Source organism: Lissotriton helveticus, chromosome 8, assembly GCF_964261635.1.
Source record: "Lissotriton helveticus chromosome 8, aLisHel1.1, whole genome shotgun sequence".
NCBI classification, from domain to species: domain Eukaryota; kingdom Metazoa; phylum Chordata; class Amphibia; order Caudata; family Salamandridae; genus Lissotriton; species Lissotriton helveticus.
In genome coordinates this window covers 1651766003-1651787269 of record NC_136069.1, presented here as the reverse complement: position 1 = coordinate 1651787269, position 21267 = coordinate 1651766003, and the positions used below count along the sequence as shown (strand labels likewise).

Genomic DNA, 21267 nt, shown 5'->3' with positions numbered 1-21267 from the left:
GCAATCCCTCCACCACAAGACACCAGCTCCGGACCCAGCTGGCCCGGGTCATCATCCGCACCCCGGCCTCGGCCCAGCCGCCATTTTGGGGTACTACAGCACGAGGCCGCGTGGCCTCAACTCGACCCTAACCCTGGGCCCGGCCGGCCCCGACATCGAGGCACCAACCTCCTCCCAGGAGGCAGTGTGACCACTTGGCGAGTCAATGGGAGAAGGAATCGTCAACGGCTCTCCTCCGCCAGGTGTCGATCACCCCAGGCCGCCCTGGGCGCTGGCTCCACCCCCCTGCTGGGTGTCTGGACTCCCTCATCCCGGACCTCCCGGCCCCCAGGCGCGAGGGTCCGGACATCAAAGGGGACCAGACCTATAACTGGGGCAGGGCCAGACCAGGAAGGCAGTTGTATCCTGGAGTCGAGAGACCCGAGAAGAACTCATCCGCGACTGGCCTGCTGGCGCTGCCGCGGCCCTCTGCCTCGTGAAACCATCGTCTTGGCCTGCTGGCGCTGCCGCGGCCCTCTGCCTCGTGAAACCATCGTATTGGCCTGCTGGCGCTGCCGCGGCCCTCTGCCTCGTGAAACCATCGTCTTGGCCTGCTGGCGCTGCCGCGGCCCTCTGCCTCGTGAAACCATCGTCTTGGCCTGCTGGCGCTGCCGCGGCCCTCTGCCTCGTGAAACCATCGTCTTGGCCTGCTGGCGCTGCCGCGGCCCTCTGCCTCGTGAAACCATCGTCTTGGCCTACTGGCGCTGCCGCGGCCCGACTTGCAGACTCGCCAGCTCGAGGATTGTGAGCTCACCTCTTGCCACCTCCTGTACCGACCCGGTACCAAGACTGTCCCGCTACCCCCTTTTCCCTACAGAGACTAGAAGTGAGAGGACCCTCGGGTCCGAGATATCCTGTATCGCCAATATCCGTGCCCTACAAACCTTATATAAAAGTATTGAACTCAACCTGGTGTGGTGGCTGTTTGTGGGGAGGGAGGTGACATATCTGTACAATCGCCGGAGGTGGTCCTCATCGGGGACCTCTCCCTCAGTAGACGGCCGACCCTCAGGGTCCCCGTCTAACAGACCCCATGAATGTGCCATTTTTACAATGCGGTGTTCCATGGCGCAAGAATGTACAGATACGTCAGGAATTCTGGTGTAGCTGGTGGCACAAAAATGATGCATTGCTGGAGAGTTTAGGAAAACTGATGCAATTCTAGCAATGTGTCATAACCCACGGGTGAGTCCCATGTGAAAAGCCCTTCATCGATCCTTACGTCTGCTTGAAGCAGCCGTAAGATTTTGACGCAGCCAAGTCATAGAAGTGGTGAAGTGAAATCTCACTTCTATAAGCCATTTTTACAGGGGAACTCGCATCCCGCAAACAGTATATGTCAAGCAGGTATAATGTAGCGCGGGCCTTTACAAAGTGGCGCATCTGCCTAGATGCGCCACTTTTGTAAATAGGGCGCAGTATGGCACATTGATTACGCTGCTCCAGTGTCTCAAAAAAGTGACTCAACGGCGGCACAAGCCTTTCATAAATAAGGGCCAAAATATCTAAAGGGAAGTATAGATTTACTATTCCTAACTCCACATCGACGTACCTTGAAGATATATCTACCCCATAGGTACATATATGTGGTATAGAAAATCTAGATGTATGTACTTGTGAATATTTTTTTCTGTATTTTGTCATCGATATTCTGTCCCACCGATACTTGAGGTTCGATATTTAGGGTGTACAACGTATGGATGTGCATGGGGTTTGTTATTCACTTTGCAATGTTATAGATCTCAGCCGCAAGTAAAAATGGCCACAATATATACTATAACTAAGGCTCCCAGGTTACAGATAAATACAGAAGAAAACCTATGTGTTTCCTATCTGTATTTATTTTTCAGAGGAAAAATACTGAAAATTTAGTTTCTTGTGAGTGACTCTCCATGCTGTCTTTCGCGAGTTGCAGGCCAAGATCCGAACAGATATAGAGCATAAGGGAGTTAAAAAACACAACACGAGATTTCCTTTAAATATAGGCATTTGTTAACAACATGCATTTGTAGAATATTGCTAATATTTACCTGTGGCTGTAGTGTTTTAATATATTTGGCTGCTTAATTTCCTAAAAGGTGATAGGCATTCAAGTATGAGTGCAAGTTTAGCAGTTAAATAAATGTGGAAATATACCATTTTACAACTCCATTTATGTTCAAAACACACAAAAAATGTGGATAAGTACCAATAACATGCAAAAAATAAAAAAGAATATGGATAATACTAACAGAAATGATAAAAAAAAATACCATAAACCTGGGAGCAGAAACTATTATTAAGAATTCTGACACAATCTTCCCCTTTCTCGTTCCATGAATCTGAGTTTTTTTTAGTTTAGCTGAAACCTCGTCCCCTTGGAAGCCACCCTGCACAGAGCCCCATGTCACCTGCTCCATGAGCTCTTGAGATCTTTCCCATCTCTTCCTGAAACCCCGACTTCCTGGTTCCAAACTATGGCCTGGAGGAGGGCAGGTAGCCTGGTTCTGGACTGGTGGTAGTCCCTTCCATTGAGCATGCCATGCTTGTGCGGGATGTGGTTCCTGCTTCTGTCTTCCTGTGTTGTCGCTAAACCTGGCCTGACTCTTTCTGCACCAGAACCTCCTCATCTCCGTTCAACCTCACTGACTTATTCATCCTTGCACTCATTGATCCATCCATTCATCCATCAATCAATCCTCAGACTTATGGGTGCATCTTTATGCCCATTCCCCCATACATCCATACATTGTCACACTCACTCACTCATTCGTCCGTTCTTCCGCTCTCATTCATTTCTCTATCTGTCCTCTTATTATATCTACTTACCCGGCCTGCACTCTCATCAACTCATCATTCATCCACGCTCACATCTTCATCCCCCTTCATCCGCCCACACACTCCTTGGTTCATTCATTTGTTTTTTTTCAAACTACCACTCCTCATTCCTCATATTCATTGGCCTCCTATCCATTGCACCCTCATAGATCCATGCAACCATTTTCTTACTCATTCCCCCATTCATAAATCCTCAAACTCATTCTTTCACCTGTCCATCCCCACACACATCCATCCACCCTCATGCTCCCTTTCATCCATCTTCTGGCTCTCATTCATGCAGCCATCAGTCCTCTTCATGGACATTCATCATCCATATTCACACTTAAACTCTATAATCAGTTCACTCGTCCATCTTCCTACTAATTCATCCAGATGTAACGAACGCATGAATTTACAGACAACATCAATGATTATGGGCCCGATTTAGATCTTGGTGGATGGGTTACTCTGTCACAACGGTGAAGGTTCGCAAAAAAATTGATATTCTATAGAATATAATGGGTATTTATATTTCAGCGGTGGGGTTATCCGTCACCATTGAGATATAGTAACCCGTCCCTCAAGGCCTAAATTCTAATTTTAGTGATAACTGATAAGAGAATGAAACACAAGTTTTCATCTTTGCGAAAGAATTCACACTAGAGATGTGAGGGCCTTATTTTCAGCAGGCAAAAACAGACTTTGAAATAGGTTTCATTTTCCCTCAAATATGTGTCTTTGCACAAGTCCATTTAGCAACCAATAACTATTTTCTCAAAATTCAGAAAAGCAGTTTCATTAGTACAAGCTTGATCTGTTGTAAGTTTTAATGCTGTTAACGAGTTTGAGAAAATGTGGATTTGCTAATGAAAATGTTCTAACACTTATTTGTTTAAAAGTGAGTCAAAATTCACAATATTAAAAGTTAAACAAGTGGTATTGGAGTTTTGAAAAATTGGGATGGTTAAATAAAATATTATAGTGATTATTAAAAGGCGCTACACAATGAAGGACCGAAGTACCTCAGCAATCGAATGAAATTCCACCAACCTAGCAGGAAACTGCGCTTCGAATTCCACTGACTAGCATCCACCCGTCGCATTCGCCGGACGAACAGCGGAGGCCGCTCCTTCTCCCACCTGGCGGCTAAGACCTAGAACAACCGGCCCCTACACCTCAAAGCATCACCATTGCTCCAGCACTTCAGGAAGGACCTCAATACTTGAATGTTCCACCAATAGGAGAACAGGCAGCTCGTTCTCCCAACGCCTCCAGACCCTGACGAGTGATGCAGCCGCGCTCTACAAATCTGATTGATGATTGATTGATTGATAACCGCATATTACAAACTTATAATTGTTTAGATTTAATTGCAAAAAAAATCACATCAAATTGTGCAATCTAATACATTCTGTATTTGTCCAATCTGTCCAAGTTCTAAAGTTCCAGTCTTTTGTTATTTAAAAAGTTTTTTACCCGGGGAGGAGGGAGCATTGAAGGAAGTGGGATTTCAGTTTCAGTGAAGTTGGTTGCTGCCACCATGAGTATATCTGGGTTACTCTGGTAGCACATGACATCTTTCTATAGACATGATTATCGATAAGAGAGTTTGAGTTTCCCCATAAAGCCTACAGCACATGGTTTTCAGACCAACAAGAGACCGGTAAGCAGAGGGTTTGACTCACAGCATCGCGCACCTTAGCGAGCTAAGGTAGTTGCCGCGCACTTGTAAGCACGCTCAGTTCTGGCTTTTGTAAGGGCCTGGCTCCTTATGCGAATTGAGTGCCTCCTTGAAGGGACTGACCTTCATGATTTTAAGTTAAGGGTTTGGATTTTTGCACTTTTCATTTAGTTAGATTTTTTTTCCCCAGTAACCTTACCTCATAGGGGAGTCTCTGATATTAATTTGGAGATGCCGGACTCCAGTTTGTTTTAAATTATCATCTCCCCCGTTCTTCGGCCGACACCCCGTATCACAGCCTTGCCACGTCACCTTTACAGGGCTGGCTCTTGTAAAATACAACGGCAGGGCGGCCCCGTACAGCAGGCGAGTCACTGGCTCCCCTCCAGTGGCTAATGTGTAAAAAAGCATAAGTGCTGGGGCTCTCGTCAGGAGGCAGCTTGCACCAGCCCATTTCTCCCGTTAGCGCCGCCTAAAACAGAACCAACTACTAACCATGAAAGTGGGGAGAGGACGTGGCGTAATGGCCAGACCCTCGAATTAGGAGCTGTGAACCAGGTTTGAGTCTACGCGTTGGCTCAACATCCTGCGATCCTGCGCAAATCACTTTGGGGCATATTATCAAGGCAGTTTTCTGTCGCTAAACCAGCAATAATTTTTAATGGCGTTCTTGATAATATGCCCCTTAATCTCCCCGTGTCTACCAGAAATTAATGTGTTCTTTACTGGTTCTCATGAAAAGCACCGTTGCTGAGGATTAAGGGGCATATCAGCAAAAACCGGCGATAATTATTGATAAGCGCACTTAGCGCTAGGATAATTATCGCCGGCTATCGCTTGTTTTTATCGCGGAGATAGTGCGCTATCAGCGACGATTATTCTCCAAAGCGATAAAAACAACCGAGTTAGCTGCCAAATGTGCAATTATCTCTGGGATTCCAGCGATAAGTTTGGTGCTACCTTGCTGATAGGGAAGGGCAAACTTAACCATGATATCCACCTTCCATTGGATATCATGGCTAAGTCAAGCTAAAAGCAGGCGTAAGGAAAGTAGCGATAACCGCGGTAAGCGCTACTTTTCTTATCGCTATGCTTGTTAGCGTGCCCATTGATAATAGGAGAAATGTCGCTTACCTTCATTTTTCCAGTTATTTGGGGAAGGAACGCCCACTTTGCATATCATTAGAGATGCAAAAGGAGGCGTATGGAAAAAGGGTGCTAACATGCAAATTGCATGTTAGCACCCTCTTGGTGATAGGGCGAAAACATTATCTCCGCTTTTCTGGCTTTTAAAGAGAGATAAGGCCCTTGATGATATGCCCCATAGTGCTTTTGCTGAGCACCGGAAAACACACGCTCAAATTAAGCACTGGTCCCATCCCGTTCCGGGTCAGGACTCTGAAATTCTCTCTCAATGCTTTTGTGGTCAACTGGGGAAACCTCAAGGGTACAGAAATGTTTAATTTCATTTCATTCAAGCCTAACTTTAGCAATTGCTTTTCCTATGTCGCTGTTTACAACCACTATAATTTGCCTAATATGATTACTGGCCTTTTAAAAATAGCGTTTGATTTGTCTTTTGCTAGTTTTAGTACCAATTTGTTTTGATTCATGAACAAGCTGCAGGCCTTCGGCATCAATTTTCTACTAAGGATTGTTTAAAAAGAGTGTTTCGCTTCCTGCGATCTCATCAGATTCCAATGACTTCCGATGTGCCTTCCACTGTCCATAAGAAGCACCTGGCCCTTTGAGCCTGCCCATTTACCTTCCTTTTCTTCAGCCGAGCCTTTCCTCTCACACAATGTTCACGCCTCAGGTCTGTCCCAAAGCTTTTAGAAAAAGTCACTTTTTTGCCCCCATAATGGTGCAGAGAGGCGCGTCACATGTATGTAACACTCACTGTGTGAAGAACCTTTCAGGGCTCCCAGCTCAAGTGGTACCAAGTGTTCTAAAGCTGCAGGCCCTCTGGGACACTCTCACTTCCTCCATTATATTTACACCTCTGGGGTATTCAGAGATATCTACAGTATCTCCTATATAGTACCCCTGTCGGGCCTTAACTCTCCATCTATAAATCCTGGGCATTTAAATATTTCCATCATATCAATGCTTTCCCTTGTCCCAATGTATTTATATCTGTGCGGTATTTAGACACCACCTTCATAGCTGCTCACTCCAGTATCCTATCCGGGGAGTATATAAGATCCCCATCAGCCCCCCCCCCCCCCACACACACACACTCTTCACCACTGCACACCCCCAAGATGTTAAAGGCCCACCAGGCATCTGCTTGGTGGCTCTCCTCTGGACTGATTTCACTGGCTCTGTCTACTTCTGGACATGTAACTTTGAGACCTGGAGCATTTGCAATAGGCAATACCTCATCGCTGTGTCCTTGCACAGCAAGGGATGTGTTGGGTGTGTTTTGTTCTTGTGTGACTTTGCTTTCCCCCTTTCCACCACTTACAAGAGTGGTCCCAGGATGTTTTACGAAACAGAAGCTCATGCTGTAGGAGATATTGTGTTGCATACAGTAGTACTTCAGTGTGAGAAATTCTAGACCTCTGCCTTTCGTTAAAGTTTTTGAAACGTTTGTTAAAGTGTAAGAACCTGATATGAAGTTCAGTCTGCCTGCTACCAACCCATCTCCTCTTTGAGTGAGGTCACCAACCCATCTCCTCTTTGAGTGAGGCCACCAACGCGTCTTCTCCTTGAGTGAGGCCACCAACGCGTCTTCTCCTTGAGTGAGGCCACCAATGAGTCTCCTCCTTGAGTGAGTCCACCAACGCGTCTCCTCCTTGAGTGAGGCCACCAAAGCGTCTCCTCCTTGAGTGAGGCCACCAATGCATCTCCTCCTTGAGTGAGTCCACCAACGCGTCTCCTCCTTGAGTGAGGCCACCAACGCATCTCCTCCTTGAGTGAGGCCACCAATGCGTCTCCTCCTTGAGTGAGGCCACCAACGCGGCTCCTCCTTCAGTGAGGCCACCAACGCGTCTTCTCCTTGAGTGAGGCCACCAACGCATCTCCTCCTGCCACCAACCCGTCTCCTCTTTGAGTGAGGCCACCAACCCGTCTCCTCTTTGAGTGAGGCCACCAACCCACCTCCTCTTTGAGTGAGGCCACCATCACGCCTTTTCCTTGAGTGAAACCACCAACACGTCTCCTCCTTCAGTGAGGCTACCAACTCATCTCCTCCTTGAGTGAGGCCTCCAATGTGTCTCCTCCTTGAGTGAGGCCACCAACGCGTCTCCTCCTTGAGTGAGGCCACCAATGCGTCTCCTCATTGGGTGAGGCCACCAATGTGTCTCTTCCTTGAGTGTGGCCACCAACGCATATTCTCCTTGAGTGTGGCCACCAACGTGTCTCCTCCTTGAGTGAAGCCACCAATTTGTCTTCTCCTTGAATGAGGACACCCACACGTATCCACCTTGAGTAAAGCCACCAATGCGTATCCACCTTGAGTGAGGCCACCAATATGTCTACACCTCCAGTGAGGCCATCAACGCGTCACCACCATGAGTGAATCCAAGTGCAGTCAGTGTGAAGGTATCCACGGAGGGAGTCACATGTCCACACATGTCGCTGCTTCTCCTAGCTGGAACCCCACCCTGCGGATGAATACATACCCTCCATTCCTGTCAGTGGCTGGTCATGTGCCAAAAAGGCCAACTTACCAGTCTGGAGGAGGCGAGGAATCCACTGTCGATTAAGACGTCTTCCAGGATGTCCTGATCTGCAAACAGAATGAGGCACAAATTAGACACAGACGTTTCGTGCTGGATCTTCAACCGGTTGTGTGCAGAACCAATGACAAACAATTTTGGGATTGAATTAAAGTTTCTCAAACATCAAAGGCAACAACATCTCTGTGTTGTCATCATGCAGATTTCCTAATGATCAGGGAATGGGTCTAGATTCACTTTGCTGCTACAAGGGTTTACTTCACTACACGGAGGACTCCTAAAAGGACCACCCTCTCCTATCCCAACTTTTCCTATTGCTCCGTCCTCTTGCAAGCGGATCCCTGCTCAGAGAGGACAGGGAAGACACATCCACACAATACAGAACACAAACAGGGATTCACAGCTCCTCAGTTAATTGGGTATTGATCCTTCATCAGGTCCCAAAGATGATGAGAACAGTTTATTTGGGCCTAGAATGAATCGGAAAATTAAATATATGACATGTTTGATGAATAAACACTTGGGCCCATATGTATAAATGAATTCACGCAACACGGCAAGCTACCTTGCTGTGCGGCATGAAAGGGCAGGAATGTGCCGTATTTACCATTATAAGACGCATTCATGTCCGTTGCTAGCATTGGCTCACTTTTAGATGTCTGCGCCAAAGCAGGCATCCTTATGTCATGTTGCAAGAGTGCCTGCATTGAAGGCAGAATTCTTTTTGTGTATGAAGGGGCACCTTCCTGCACAAAAACAATCATTCTGCACATTGCAGCACACTTCGAAAGAGGAAGCAACGAGGAGAGATAAAGACATTTTCCTCTCTGCACCTCTGGTTGTGAGGGTAAAAATCTGATGCATTCCCAGGTCTACCAGTGTTGACAAATCTGGGAACTCGTCAGAATGCATTGGTGGATCTGTGGGAACACCCACGCTCCACCCACAGAACGCCTTCCTGGTTCAGTGTAATGCATCGCAGCCGTTTGCACAGCCTTGCGTTAGTCTATATTTATCAAGCCACATGGGGCCGTGCAAGGGCAACGCAAAACCTTGATAAATATGCCCCTTTTTTTTCCAAAAAAGGATCCGGAAATAGATGAGATTCCAAATAACTATTCTTATTGACCAAGTCTTGTTTGTTTTAGCTACACCGATATGGTTGCGCACAATGTCTTCACTAGTTTTATTCAGTGGGACTGTCACCCCTACATTATTTTTGGTCATTGTTGCCTCGTGCCCAACTCTATCCAGTCAATCACAGCCTGGGAGTTCCCTGAACTTTGGAGAACATTTGTAAATCAGTCCCTTGAGAGTTTGAGTGTCATTCCCAATACTTTTTAGATTGTGTCATTTTTCCTGGTATTGTACAGGTAGGTGCAAGGTCATGTGAAGGATAGCTACTGCATCACTATAGTGATTAGGCGGCTGCCATGTTTATCCAGAAGCAGCACACATTTTCTGTTTAAATGCCTTAAATGAAGATTTCCTTCTAAGCATCTGAAAGCATTTAAGCACAAATGGTATCTCGTTTGTGTGATGCTACACTGGCTTCTGATGTTGTGTTGAATTCATGGTGATTTCTACATCTCTAAATTGTCCTCTTTGGATTTTGTGCAGCTGTTTTACAGGAACAGCTTTTTGTCATGAATTGTTCGTGGTAATTGTGGGTAAAAGTTGCAACATGGGGATTTAGTCATTGAACTAGATTAGTATTCTATTTTTAGTCTGCAATTTCTGCAGACGGGTGTTATGCAACAAGACAGAATAATATGTGGAGTGAGGCTAGAAAAAAGCTCAATTAATACCCTGGCCATGATGCTCCTTACTATGTTTTGATTCCTAGAGAACCAATCAGCATTATCGGCCACATGTGCCACAAAACCATTCTGTGCATTCGTACTAGCGACTTTTTGTGACTCGCACTTATGAGCTCGCTAAATGTGATGTACAACAGTGTCCCAGACACTGTTTGCGATTCCCAATGGGGTTGCAATTGACCTGCCTCATTAAAATTCATGAGGGGGGTTGCAATTTGGTACCCATTGGGAATGGCCAGTAATCACAGGGATAGTGGCCTGCTGAGTTCAGAAGACCACCATGTCTGTGATTGCTTTATAAATAAAGCAATTTTTTAAAATTGAAATGCAGTCCATTTTCCTTAAAAGAAAACAGGATGCTCTTCAAAAATAAAAATGCAAAGCTACCTTTTCATTTTTTAAGAGTAGGCAGTGGTCTGTGTGACTTCTGCCTGCTCTTAATAAATGCTGGCGCCTACATTCACAAAGGGGAAGGGGTCCTTTTGGGACACCTTCCTATTTGTGAATGGGTTACTACCGTTTTCACTGAGTAGGTAAAATATTCAAGTTTTGCATCCACATTCCGCTTGCAAAACATTCATCCATGCCCCTGCGACTCACTATTAGGAAGGGACTCCCTTGAAACTCCCTTTCCTTATACTGATACGCAAACCCTATTTTGCAAGTCGGTAATAAGTTACGATTCACCAAATAGGGTTAGTACATACGAAACAACTGTTTAGCGGTTGCAAGCAGCCCAACTCTCCATTTGCAACTGCTAAAACGTGTCGTACACGTGGCACTTTGTTATTTGTATCAAAGTATGATTTATAATTACTATTAAGAAATTGGTTTTAGACACTGCTCTGAATGGGGTGAGAACAAATCGACCAATTTAAAGCCTGTCACAGTCTGTAAGCAGGATTGACAATGCCAATAAGCCTGGCATTGGCTTCTAGCATTTTGGCTTTATCAATGATTGTTATGTTGTGTTTTTTGCAAAACTTTACCGGTCTTGTCAATCTCAAAAAAGCATTGGCTAGAAGCAAGCATATTTTTGAGTCTCAAAAAACCCACATTACCATAGTAATCCCAGGCACAGAAGGTGACGGAAACTACTTTGTGTGAGTATGTACGCCTTGCGAAAGGGCAAAATGCTGTCACTCACAGTGAAGTCAGCCAATGGCTGAAGTGGATGGGCCCATTGTTCCATCTTGTATACTGAGAAGGAAGGAAGAACAAGCATTTACAATGCAATGGTTTCGCCTTTGGAAAAGTTAGAGCTATTGGCATGGTAAATTACAAATTTTGTATTTATGTGTTGGCTTTGAAAACAGATAAATAAATGGCATTGTCATTTACATTGCCATTAGCTTAATCTCTCGCAAATGTGAGACCTATTGTACCCTCCGCACTAACCTCGTGTTCAAAAAGGATTTTAAAAATCTACTTCTGGGCTTATATGAATGTACGGAGAACCAGTGATTTATCTAATGGCTCTCTAACTAAAGAATTTTACCGGTTTAAAATAGAGCCCTGCTTCGAGCCCTTTTTGAATGAAGTAAATCCTCCCTGAGGTATAAAAATCCAACCTCATAGAATGATATAATGCATGTATCTTGCATTCTTTATAGACACTCGTCTTATATGTGAGGCAGCAAAACCAATACATTCTAATTGAAATAAAAATGTTCATGTTTTTACGTTTAGCCGGTTTAATTCCGTTTGGAATAGGGGGCATTGTACGCCTCCTTTAGTGCTGTAAGGGGCCATGTAAACCGAAGGCCTGACAGAGACCAACTCGTGTAACATAAGGATTGATTGTTTATGGACATATAATAAAAGTGTGAGAGGGAAATTTAAAAGAATGTGAAGGGAATTGATGGCTACGCCGGCTTTAACACGTGATGAAATCATAGTGAAAATACGAGAGAATCTGAACTAGGCACTTTGGGAAGGAATCAAAGCCTATTTTGCCTTTTGTGTTTGGATTACCTCAGCTTGCAATTTTGCCCTGAAGAAGTCCCATGTGAATTAGGACGAAACAGCATAGGCTGTTTTTCTGGATCTATGGTCCTGTTTTGACTAGCCACTAGTAGACGTTTAAATAAAGACAAAAAAGAAATACCAAGGAGGTGAAAGTTTCATTTCAAATAGAATGTATTGGTTTTGCTGTCTCACATATTAGATGAGTGTCTAAAAAGGATGCAAGATACATGCTTGAGCATTATATAATTCTATGAGGTTGGATTTTTATACCTTAGGGTACTGTGCTCCTCTACCTGTGTAGTTGTACTACGGGTAGAATGTTCTAAATTAAAAAGAGACAAACATACCAGCCATTATAAGCTTGGAGCTACTCCACTGTCTTCAGTGGAGCTCTCAACACTCCAATGTGCTAAATAGAAATATAGACGTGATGGTACTGGCTACACAGAGACCCTACCTGTTTGGTCCTCAGAAGTGCTGGTAGTCTCCCATTAAAAATATTGTAGCTGGGAGTCCCTTTCAAATTAAATATGAGGCGGCATTCAGTACCAGACAGGACCTGCCCATTGCCAACACATATGTCAGGCTAGATTAGTTGCAGTCACATTCAAGTGTTTCCAATCACAATGGGACTGAATGGGAGGCAGAGGTGATCCGTGAAAGGGTTAAATCCTTGGACTCTGCTGCCATTTTGTAGCCAGCTCTCCTTCTGCAGGTGTGCCCAGCGAGATGGAGCAGGACAAGCCGGGACCTGGCAAACAAAAGGGCTTCCCGTTCTGGGTGTTAGCTTTGGTTACCAGAGCCAGACAATGGCGCCAGTGGCGTGGAAGGAACAAAAGGGCCGCCGCCAGCTGTGCCGTTCACAGTCAGTTGATCTCGGTGCAGCTCCAAAGGCACTGGCCTGTTGTAGCCTGAGACAGGATGATGGATGATCTACACACGGAGCCCAGGTCCGAAGAAAGGCAGAAGTTCAGTTCAGAGTTGTTAAAATGCTAATGTGGGCAGGCCAACAAAAGACTAATGGGTTAAAAAAAAGTTAGAGAAGTAAACACACACCTCACATCTTACACATGTGAAACCGTGATTTTGTTCCCTTGGATTACTCAAACATTTGATGTTCAGAAGTGAGTGAGACAATTTAGCAAAGCTTCTCACTTGAATACAAAAGAAGCAACTGTTAGCATACAACATGCTGTAATTATTCCCTGTGCGTGAGGAGGCAAACAAGGCCAATCTCTGAAATGGGGTATAGAGAGGCAGCCGAAATAACTCCCAGTCCTTCCATTTAGCAGTTCTTCCGCGTGACACTAAAGTTCAGGAGGAAGAAAGTTCTCTCTGGCGTGTACTAAAGTTTCAACTGGTAGCTAGCTTCGTTGCTGGACGAGTAGAAACTTAACAACGTGGCTTATGAGGATTTTCCGTATAACCGCGGCGGCTTATCCAGGGCATTAGCGCCAGCTCATCTCTCCCCTCAGCAGTTCGGATAAAAAGGCACCTTTTCAGCTGTTAATTGCTTGTGCTGTTCTAAATATACACAATCAACCTTGGGTAAATATTGCACTTTCTGCGCCATTGTTAAACACTCCGGGAGCACACCATTAATCTGGGCGCGGGAGGGGCGTGTGTTTACCCTCTTATAGGAACAGGTAAAAGGTGTGCTCAGCGAGTGGAGACCTGAATTCAGCTCGCCTTTGTTTTTCCCCCGAGCTACTGGGGAAGAGGTAACTCTCCGACGCCCACTACCCCCCTCCCTTTCCACCTGGAATACAAAAATCAAGGGACTGAAATACGACATGAGCAATCACCTGGGATCCTGCCTGTGCCCCGGCACGGTAGTGAAATAATCTCTCTCTTCCGGAGGTGCTTTAAAGACAGACATCAGCACCAACACACGCAAAGACTTAGCACAGAGACACGCAAAGACTTACCCTGCTAGGCGCTGGACAGTAACAGCACGGGGCAGGTCGAAAAGGACATGAGACGGGGGGAACAGAGACAACACCACGGAAAGACGTACGGCTGACGGCAAGACGCAGCACAGAGACACGCAAAGACTTAGCATTAGCACAAAAACAATGTAAACATGCCGAAACAGACACAGACAGGGGGAAACATGAGGCGAGATAGACGTACAAAGGTAATAGATATTTTAAACAAAATGCTGCTTACCTGATCGGATCGCAAATACACAGAACTTCCTGGGAACTTAAAATTCGCAGTCCACTCCAACAGAAGACACTCCGAAAAAGCGAAAAACATGACCGAGAAAAGAAAAAAAAACACGCCCACACACGCCCACCGCCGCATGACGAAGGGAAAGGGGTGGGATGAGTAAAAATCGCGGGAACGCCCACGAATCTGCTCCGGCAATGACGGGCAGATCTGTCTTCCAATGGCTAGCCTCCATTTATGGAGCTAGCCAATGGAAGACAGAGGCGGGAGAAAGCTCCATACTTGTTTACAAAAGTTTTTGCCTGCGCGATACTGCTTGCGCAGTAAACGCCAGGCAAAACCTAAAAATGTGAAAGAGACAACGGCAGACTAAGGGATGAAGAGGCCTGGCAGAAATTCTGTATCAATAAGTATAGTAAACATATAATTTTAGGAAAAACAAGGGGGCATATTACCAAGCAATAGCGATAATTATCGCTAAGCTTGGTTAGCGGCCATAATAATATCGCCGCGCTCCGACGATTTTGACCGCTGAGATACCTTGATATTATCAAGGTTTATCTCAAAAGCTGTAAAAATCGTGCGAAATGCATGAATATCGCTGAAAAATCAGCGATATTCATGCATTATCGTGACAATGCTCTTAGCCATGTTATCCACCTTCCATTGGATAACATGGCTAAGAACTGCTCTGGGCAGGCGTCAGCTTTTGGAGATAATCGCGCTTAGCGCGATTATCTCCAAAAGTAGTTAATAGGAGATAGCGATGTTAGCGACTGTTTCCAGTCGCTAACATCTTGGCACGCCCACTTTGCAGGTCATTAGCGATAATTATCGCTGACATGCAAAGTGGGCCCCAAGATGATCGCTATCTCCTAATAGCTGTCGCTAACTGGTGTTAGCGACAGCTAGGTAATAGGGCGATAAAATTATCGCCGCTTTAGCGGGAAAAATTCCCGCTAAAGCGGCGATAAGGCCCTTGGTAATATGCCCCCTGGTGTATATGTATAAGCCCCTATCACCACCACAACGTCACTATTACTGACGTGTTGTGGCGACAGGGGCCGCACCTGATTTACAAGGCAGCGTTAAGCCACTTAACGTGGCCTAACCCTGTCTTGTAAATAAGGCCCCCTTTCACACTAGGTTAGCATGAAAGGGGTGGTCAGTGGGTGTTGCAGTGGGTGTTCCACCACAACACCCATCCATTTTGACGCTGCCCCCTATGTACAAGGTGGCATACATAGGAGGCAGCACCAAAATTAGGCCCAGGTGAATCCTGGTCTTAACTTGGCGAAACAAGGAGAAATGCATTATTTCTCCTCGTTTTGGATTTTTCCATGTGTGTTGCCGTGTGTAGCACACATGGAAAAAGCAAAATGCCATGGTTTGTTTATGAAACAATTTTTCCATGTGTGTTGATGTGTGCAGCACACATGGAAAAAGCAAAATGCGATGGTTTGTTTATGTACAGGACGGTCCCCGTTCCTGTACATAAACAATCTTATTTTTTATTAAATGCCATTTTGTGACTTTGATGTGTGCTGCATGAAGCAGCACACATGAAAGTGACAGAATGGCATTTTAGGGTTGTTTATGTGCTGGAAGGGACACCTTCCTACACATAAACAATCCTCCCCTGCACGCAGACACCCTTGCACTCTGGTGCAGGGGTGCCTGCGTTGGCGCTAAGTTGCTAAACTTAGCGCCATCACAGGAGGCAACACAAGGCTGCACCACATTCTTGTAAATATGGTGAAGCCTTGCGTTTCTGAAGTGGTGGAGCGCGGTGTTAAGCCAGGAAGGCTAACGCCTCTCTCCGCCACTTCATTGTACATGTGGCCCAAAAGGTCTTCAGTAACGCCAAACTTAAAAATAAATGTATTTGTCTAGAAAGCTGATTTACATGAAACACTGTAAATATTTAAGCGGCGGTACACTAGGTCACAGGTTTCAAAATGGTTACATAAGCCAATGATAGAGATGAACCTGACAAAACATTATATATAATTTAAGAATACTTATTTGATGAAGTATATTAAGTGTTTTTACCACGTTAGGCACAGTAAGGTGAAGTCATTTTTTCAGAATTAAAGGTTTGGTCACGTGTTGAATGGTTGCAGTTGGGATTTGAACCCGTGTCTCTAGGGCAACAGCCTAGTCCTGGAAAGGCCTTCTTATTTTATTTATTTATTTGAGAGTTTTATAGAGCGCGAACAAGACCCTTGCGGATATCAGAGCGCTTTACAATAAGTGAAGTTAATTGTACAACAAATAAATGTAAGATAAACACGTATACATAACATCTTGTCAAATTAGAGCAATGCTTCGATGTAGCAGGAAATACATTTACGTTGCATCATGTGCATGACTGACGCACACTGGCCCTCGCTACAACCACGACGCAAGCCTGGGTGCAAATTATACACCGTGCAGATACCAGGGAGAGGTGGGCATTTCATCAAGTGTGCAATGTGTGCACCATTTCAGTTTTTAGACTTCAGGATGAATTTACTGTGCCAAGATGGATGTCCGCCATCTTGGAACTTTTACCAAAATAAGGCCACAAAATGGCCATGGCCTCTTGATATAGTTTGACGCCTGCGTCATCATGCTGGGGTCGCTGCCGGGTCAAGAAGCACACATGCACACGTGACATGATACATTTGTGTGCCTCGTATACATTGTATCTCATTTTATCCCACTTCAATTATCAGGCTGGCGAGGATGTGGCCTTATGGTCAGAGCTGCCGACTTTGGAACTGGGGAACTAGACTGAAGTCCCAGCGCCGGCTCAACATCCTGTGTTTCTGGGCAAATCCCTTAATCTCCCTGTGCCTAAAAAACATAATAATGCCACTAATACGTGTGATGTTGTGTAGTGTAACTGGTGCTCAAGTCAAGTCAGAACAGCTTTATTAGCCACAAATTATGTGAAGTTAAAAGAAAAACTTTTGCTCATGTACAGCGCTGCAATACCAATAGCGCTATATAAAACTAGAAAACAAAAAAGAAGAAAAATACTATTCAGCATCGGCAAAAAGCCGTAACAATCCCAAAGGGTCTAGAATTTGCCACGATAAAAGGTAGTGCCTGTTGGCTTTGCCAAGGCTTGTATCTCATTTTCTCCGGAGTGAAACTTGTTGATATAAACTCAAATGACCTCTGTAAATCAGTGAATGTTGCCTCTCACTGAGTGTGTCTGACACTGAGTTTGTCTCTCACTGGAGATTCGCACTCAGTGCGCGCTCTTTGCTCCTTGACTCCCCATGCCTGTACCCCGCGCCCCCCACACAATGCTCGGGGCGCCCCCTGTCAGGAGGAGTGATGTCCGAGCCATTATCACTGGTTGCAGCAGAGACGCGCTGCGGCAGGTGTCACCCGGGGCCTTTATTCCAGTCTTGTAAAGAAAGAGTCCCCCTGACTCTGCCGCGGTAAATCACCCCCTCCGCCCCGGACAATGGCGTCTGAGGGGCCTCACTGTCTGGAGGGAGCAATAAACCCCCCAGGAGGGAGAGCTCCGAGACTGAAGGGGGGAGAGGGGTCCAGGCTGAGAGTCACAGCAACCAACAAACACAGCTACGCGCACACACACACAAACCCCAAGCCCCATCACCAAACAGACACAGCTGCTGCTTACACACAGGTCCTGCTCTTCACACACACAAACACACAACCCCTGCTCTTCACACACTAGCACAACCCCTGCTCCACGCACTCTGAGGTCTATCTCTGCGCAGACAGACAGACACAGCCCCAGTCCAGCTCACCGCACAATTCCACCTCTTAAATGCACCCCCGCCCAGACAGAGCATAAATGGGCGCTCCCTGCGTCGGGTTTCAAATGGGAAAATACCCGCCAAGCAAAGAGCCATCACTTCAATGGCAAAGAGAACCAGGACATATTCTGGGGCCGTGAGTGTGAGCACTTCTCAGTAAAAAACACACCCTTGGACAGTGAGTACCACTCTTCTCAGGGACAGTGAGTACCAGCACTCCTCAGTAACAAACACACCCTCTGGGACAGTTAGTATTACTACTTCTCAAAAACAAACACACTCTGGGACAGGGAGTACCGGCACTTCTCAGTAACATACACACACTCTGGGACAGTGAGTACCAGCTCTTTTCAGTAACATATACACACTCTGGGACATTGAGTATCAGTACATCTCAGAAAAAAACACACACTCTGGAACAGTGAGTATCAGCACTTCTCTGCAACAAACACACAGTCTGGGACAGTGAGTATCAGTACTTCTCAGAAACAAACACACACTCTGGGACAGTGAGTATCAGCACCGCTCAGTAACAAACACACACTCTGGGACAGTGAATACCAGCACTTTTTATTAACAAGCACATATTCTGGGACAGTGAGTGCCAGCACTTCTCAGTAACAAACACACCCTCTGGGACAGGGAGTACCAGCTCTTCTCAGTAACATACACACACTCTGAGACAGGGAGTACCGGCACTTCTCAGTAACATACACACACTCTGGGACAGTGAGTACCAGCTCTTCTCAGTAACATATACACACTCTGGGACATTGAGTATCAGTACATCTCAGAAAAAAACACACACTCTGGAACAGTGAGTATCAGCACTTCTCTGCAACAAACACACAGTCTGGGACAGTGAGTATCAGTACTTCTCAGAAACAAACACACACTCTGGGACAGTGAGTATCAGCACCGCTCAGTAACAAACACACACTCTGGGACAGTGAATACCAGCACTTTTTATTAACAAGCACATATTCTGGGACAGTGAGTGCCAGCACTTCTCAGTAACAAACACACCCTCTGGGACAGTGAGTGCCAGCTCTTATTGGTAACATAAACACACTCTGGGACAGGGAGTACCGGCACTTCTCAGTAACATACACACACTCTGGCACAGTGAGTACCAGCTCTTTTCAGTAACATATACACACTCTGGGACATTGAGTATCAGTACATCTCAGAAAAAAACACACACTCTGGGACAGTGAGTATCAGCACTTCTCTGCAACAAACACACAGTCTGGGACAGTGAGTATCAGTACTTCTCAGAAACAAACACACACTCTGGGACAGTGAGTATCAGCACCGCTCAGTAACAAACACACACTCTGGGACAGTGAATACCAGCACTTTTTATTAACAAGCACATATTCTGGGACAGTGAGTGCCAGCACTTCTCAGTAACAAACACACCCTCTGGGACAGTGAGTGCCAGCTCTTATTGGTAACATAAACACACTCTGGGACAGGGAGTACCGGCACTTCTCAGTAACATACACACACTCTGGGACAGTGAGTACCAGCTCTTTTCAGTAACATATACACACTCTGGGACATTGAGTATCAGTACATCTCAGAAAAAATCACACACTCTGGAACAGTGAGTATCAGCACTTCTCTGCAACAAACATACAGTCTGGGACAGTGAGTATCAGTACTTCTCAGAAACAAACACACACTCTGGGACAGTGAGTATCAGCACCGCTCAGTAACAAACACACACTCTGGGACAGTGAATACCAGCACTTTTTATTAGCAAGCACATATTCTGGGACAGTGAGTGCCAGTACTTCTCAGTAACAAACACACCCTCTGGGACAGTGAGTGCCAGCTCTTATTGGTAACATATACACACTCTGGGACAGGGAGTACCAGCTCTTCTCAGTAACATACACACACTCTGGGACAGGGAGTACCGGCACTTCTCAGTAACATACACACACTCTGGGACAGTGAGTACCAGCTCTTTTCAGTAACATATACACACTCTGGGACATTGAGTATCAGTACATCTCAGAAAAAAACACACACTCTGGGACAGTGAGTATCAGCACTTCTCTGCAACAAACACACAGTCTGGGACAGTGAGTATCAGTACTTCTCAGAAACAAACACACACTCTGGGACAGTGAGTATCAGCACCGCTCAGTAACAAACACACACTCTGGGACAGTGAATACCAGCACTTTTTATTAACAAGCACATATTCTGGGACAGTGAGTGCCAGCACTTCTCAGTAACAAACACACCCTCTGGGACAGTGAGTGCCAGCTCTTATTGGTAACATAAACACACTCTGGGACAGGGAGTACCAGCTCTTCTCAGTAACATACACACACTCTGGGACAGGGAGTACCGGCACTTCTCAGTAACATACACACACTCTGGGACAGTGAGTACCAGCTCTTTTCAGTAACATATACACACTCTGGGACATTGAGTATCAGTACATCTCAGAAAAAAACACACACTCTGGGACAGTGAGTATCAGCACTTCTCTGCAACAAACACACAGTCTGGGACAGTGAGTATCAGTACTTCTCAGAAACAAACACACACTCTGGGACAGTGAGTATTAGCACCGCTCAGTAACAAACACACACTCTGGGACAGTGAATACCAGCACTTTTTATTAACAAGCACATATTCTGGGACAGTGAGTGCCAGCACTTCTCAGTAATTGTAATTGTAATTGTAACGATATTTATTAAGCGCGGTTGCTGCCCGTAGGCGTCCAAGCGCTGGGTTGAGGCAAGGAAGCACGGGAGGCTAAGGTACTTCGGATTTAGCAAACAGCAGTGTCTTTAGATTTTTCCGAAAGGAGAGGAGGTCTGGGTTGGATCGGAGTGAGATGGGGAGCGCATTCCAGAGCCTGGCGGTGTTCAAAGAGAACAGCCTACCCCCAGATCTGGCTCGCTTCACTCTGGGGACAGTGGCGAGGAACGCCTCCATCGACCGTAGGTTCCTGCTAGGGTGGTAGGGGGTAACCAGGTCGGTGTTGATGGCTGGACCTGTTTTCCAGAAGGCGCGGTGCGCCAGGCATAGCGCCTTGAAGGCCACTCTCTGCCTCACTGGAAGCCAGTGAAGGCTTTTTAGGGCAGGTCTGGCTGACTGGGTGCGTGGGATGCTCAGCAGGGTGCGTGCTGCACAGTTTTGAACAACCTGCAGTTTTCGGAGGGTCATCTCCGGTGCCCCCACGTATAGGGCATTGTTTGAGTCCAGCCGAGACTGGATGAGACCCTGTATCGCCACCCTTTTGGCCTCTAAGGGGAGTAGCGGGAGGACCTTTCTCAGGATCCTGAGTAGACCAAAACAGG

General features: G+C 45.9%; 1 protein-coding gene across 1 annotated transcript in view; it reads right to left on the bottom strand.

Annotated features, from left to right (window-relative positions):
- The window catches only part of LOC144772119 (putative methyltransferase NSUN7), a 107373-nt gene that overhangs the window by 79507 nt on the left and 6599 nt on the right, over positions 1–21267 (bottom strand). The window contains exon 2 of the mRNA XM_078656286.1: positions 8194–8252. Within this exon, the coding sequence (XP_078512412.1) occupies positions 8194–8252 (59 nt within the window). The remainder of the gene's footprint in view (positions 1–8193; positions 8253–21267) is intronic.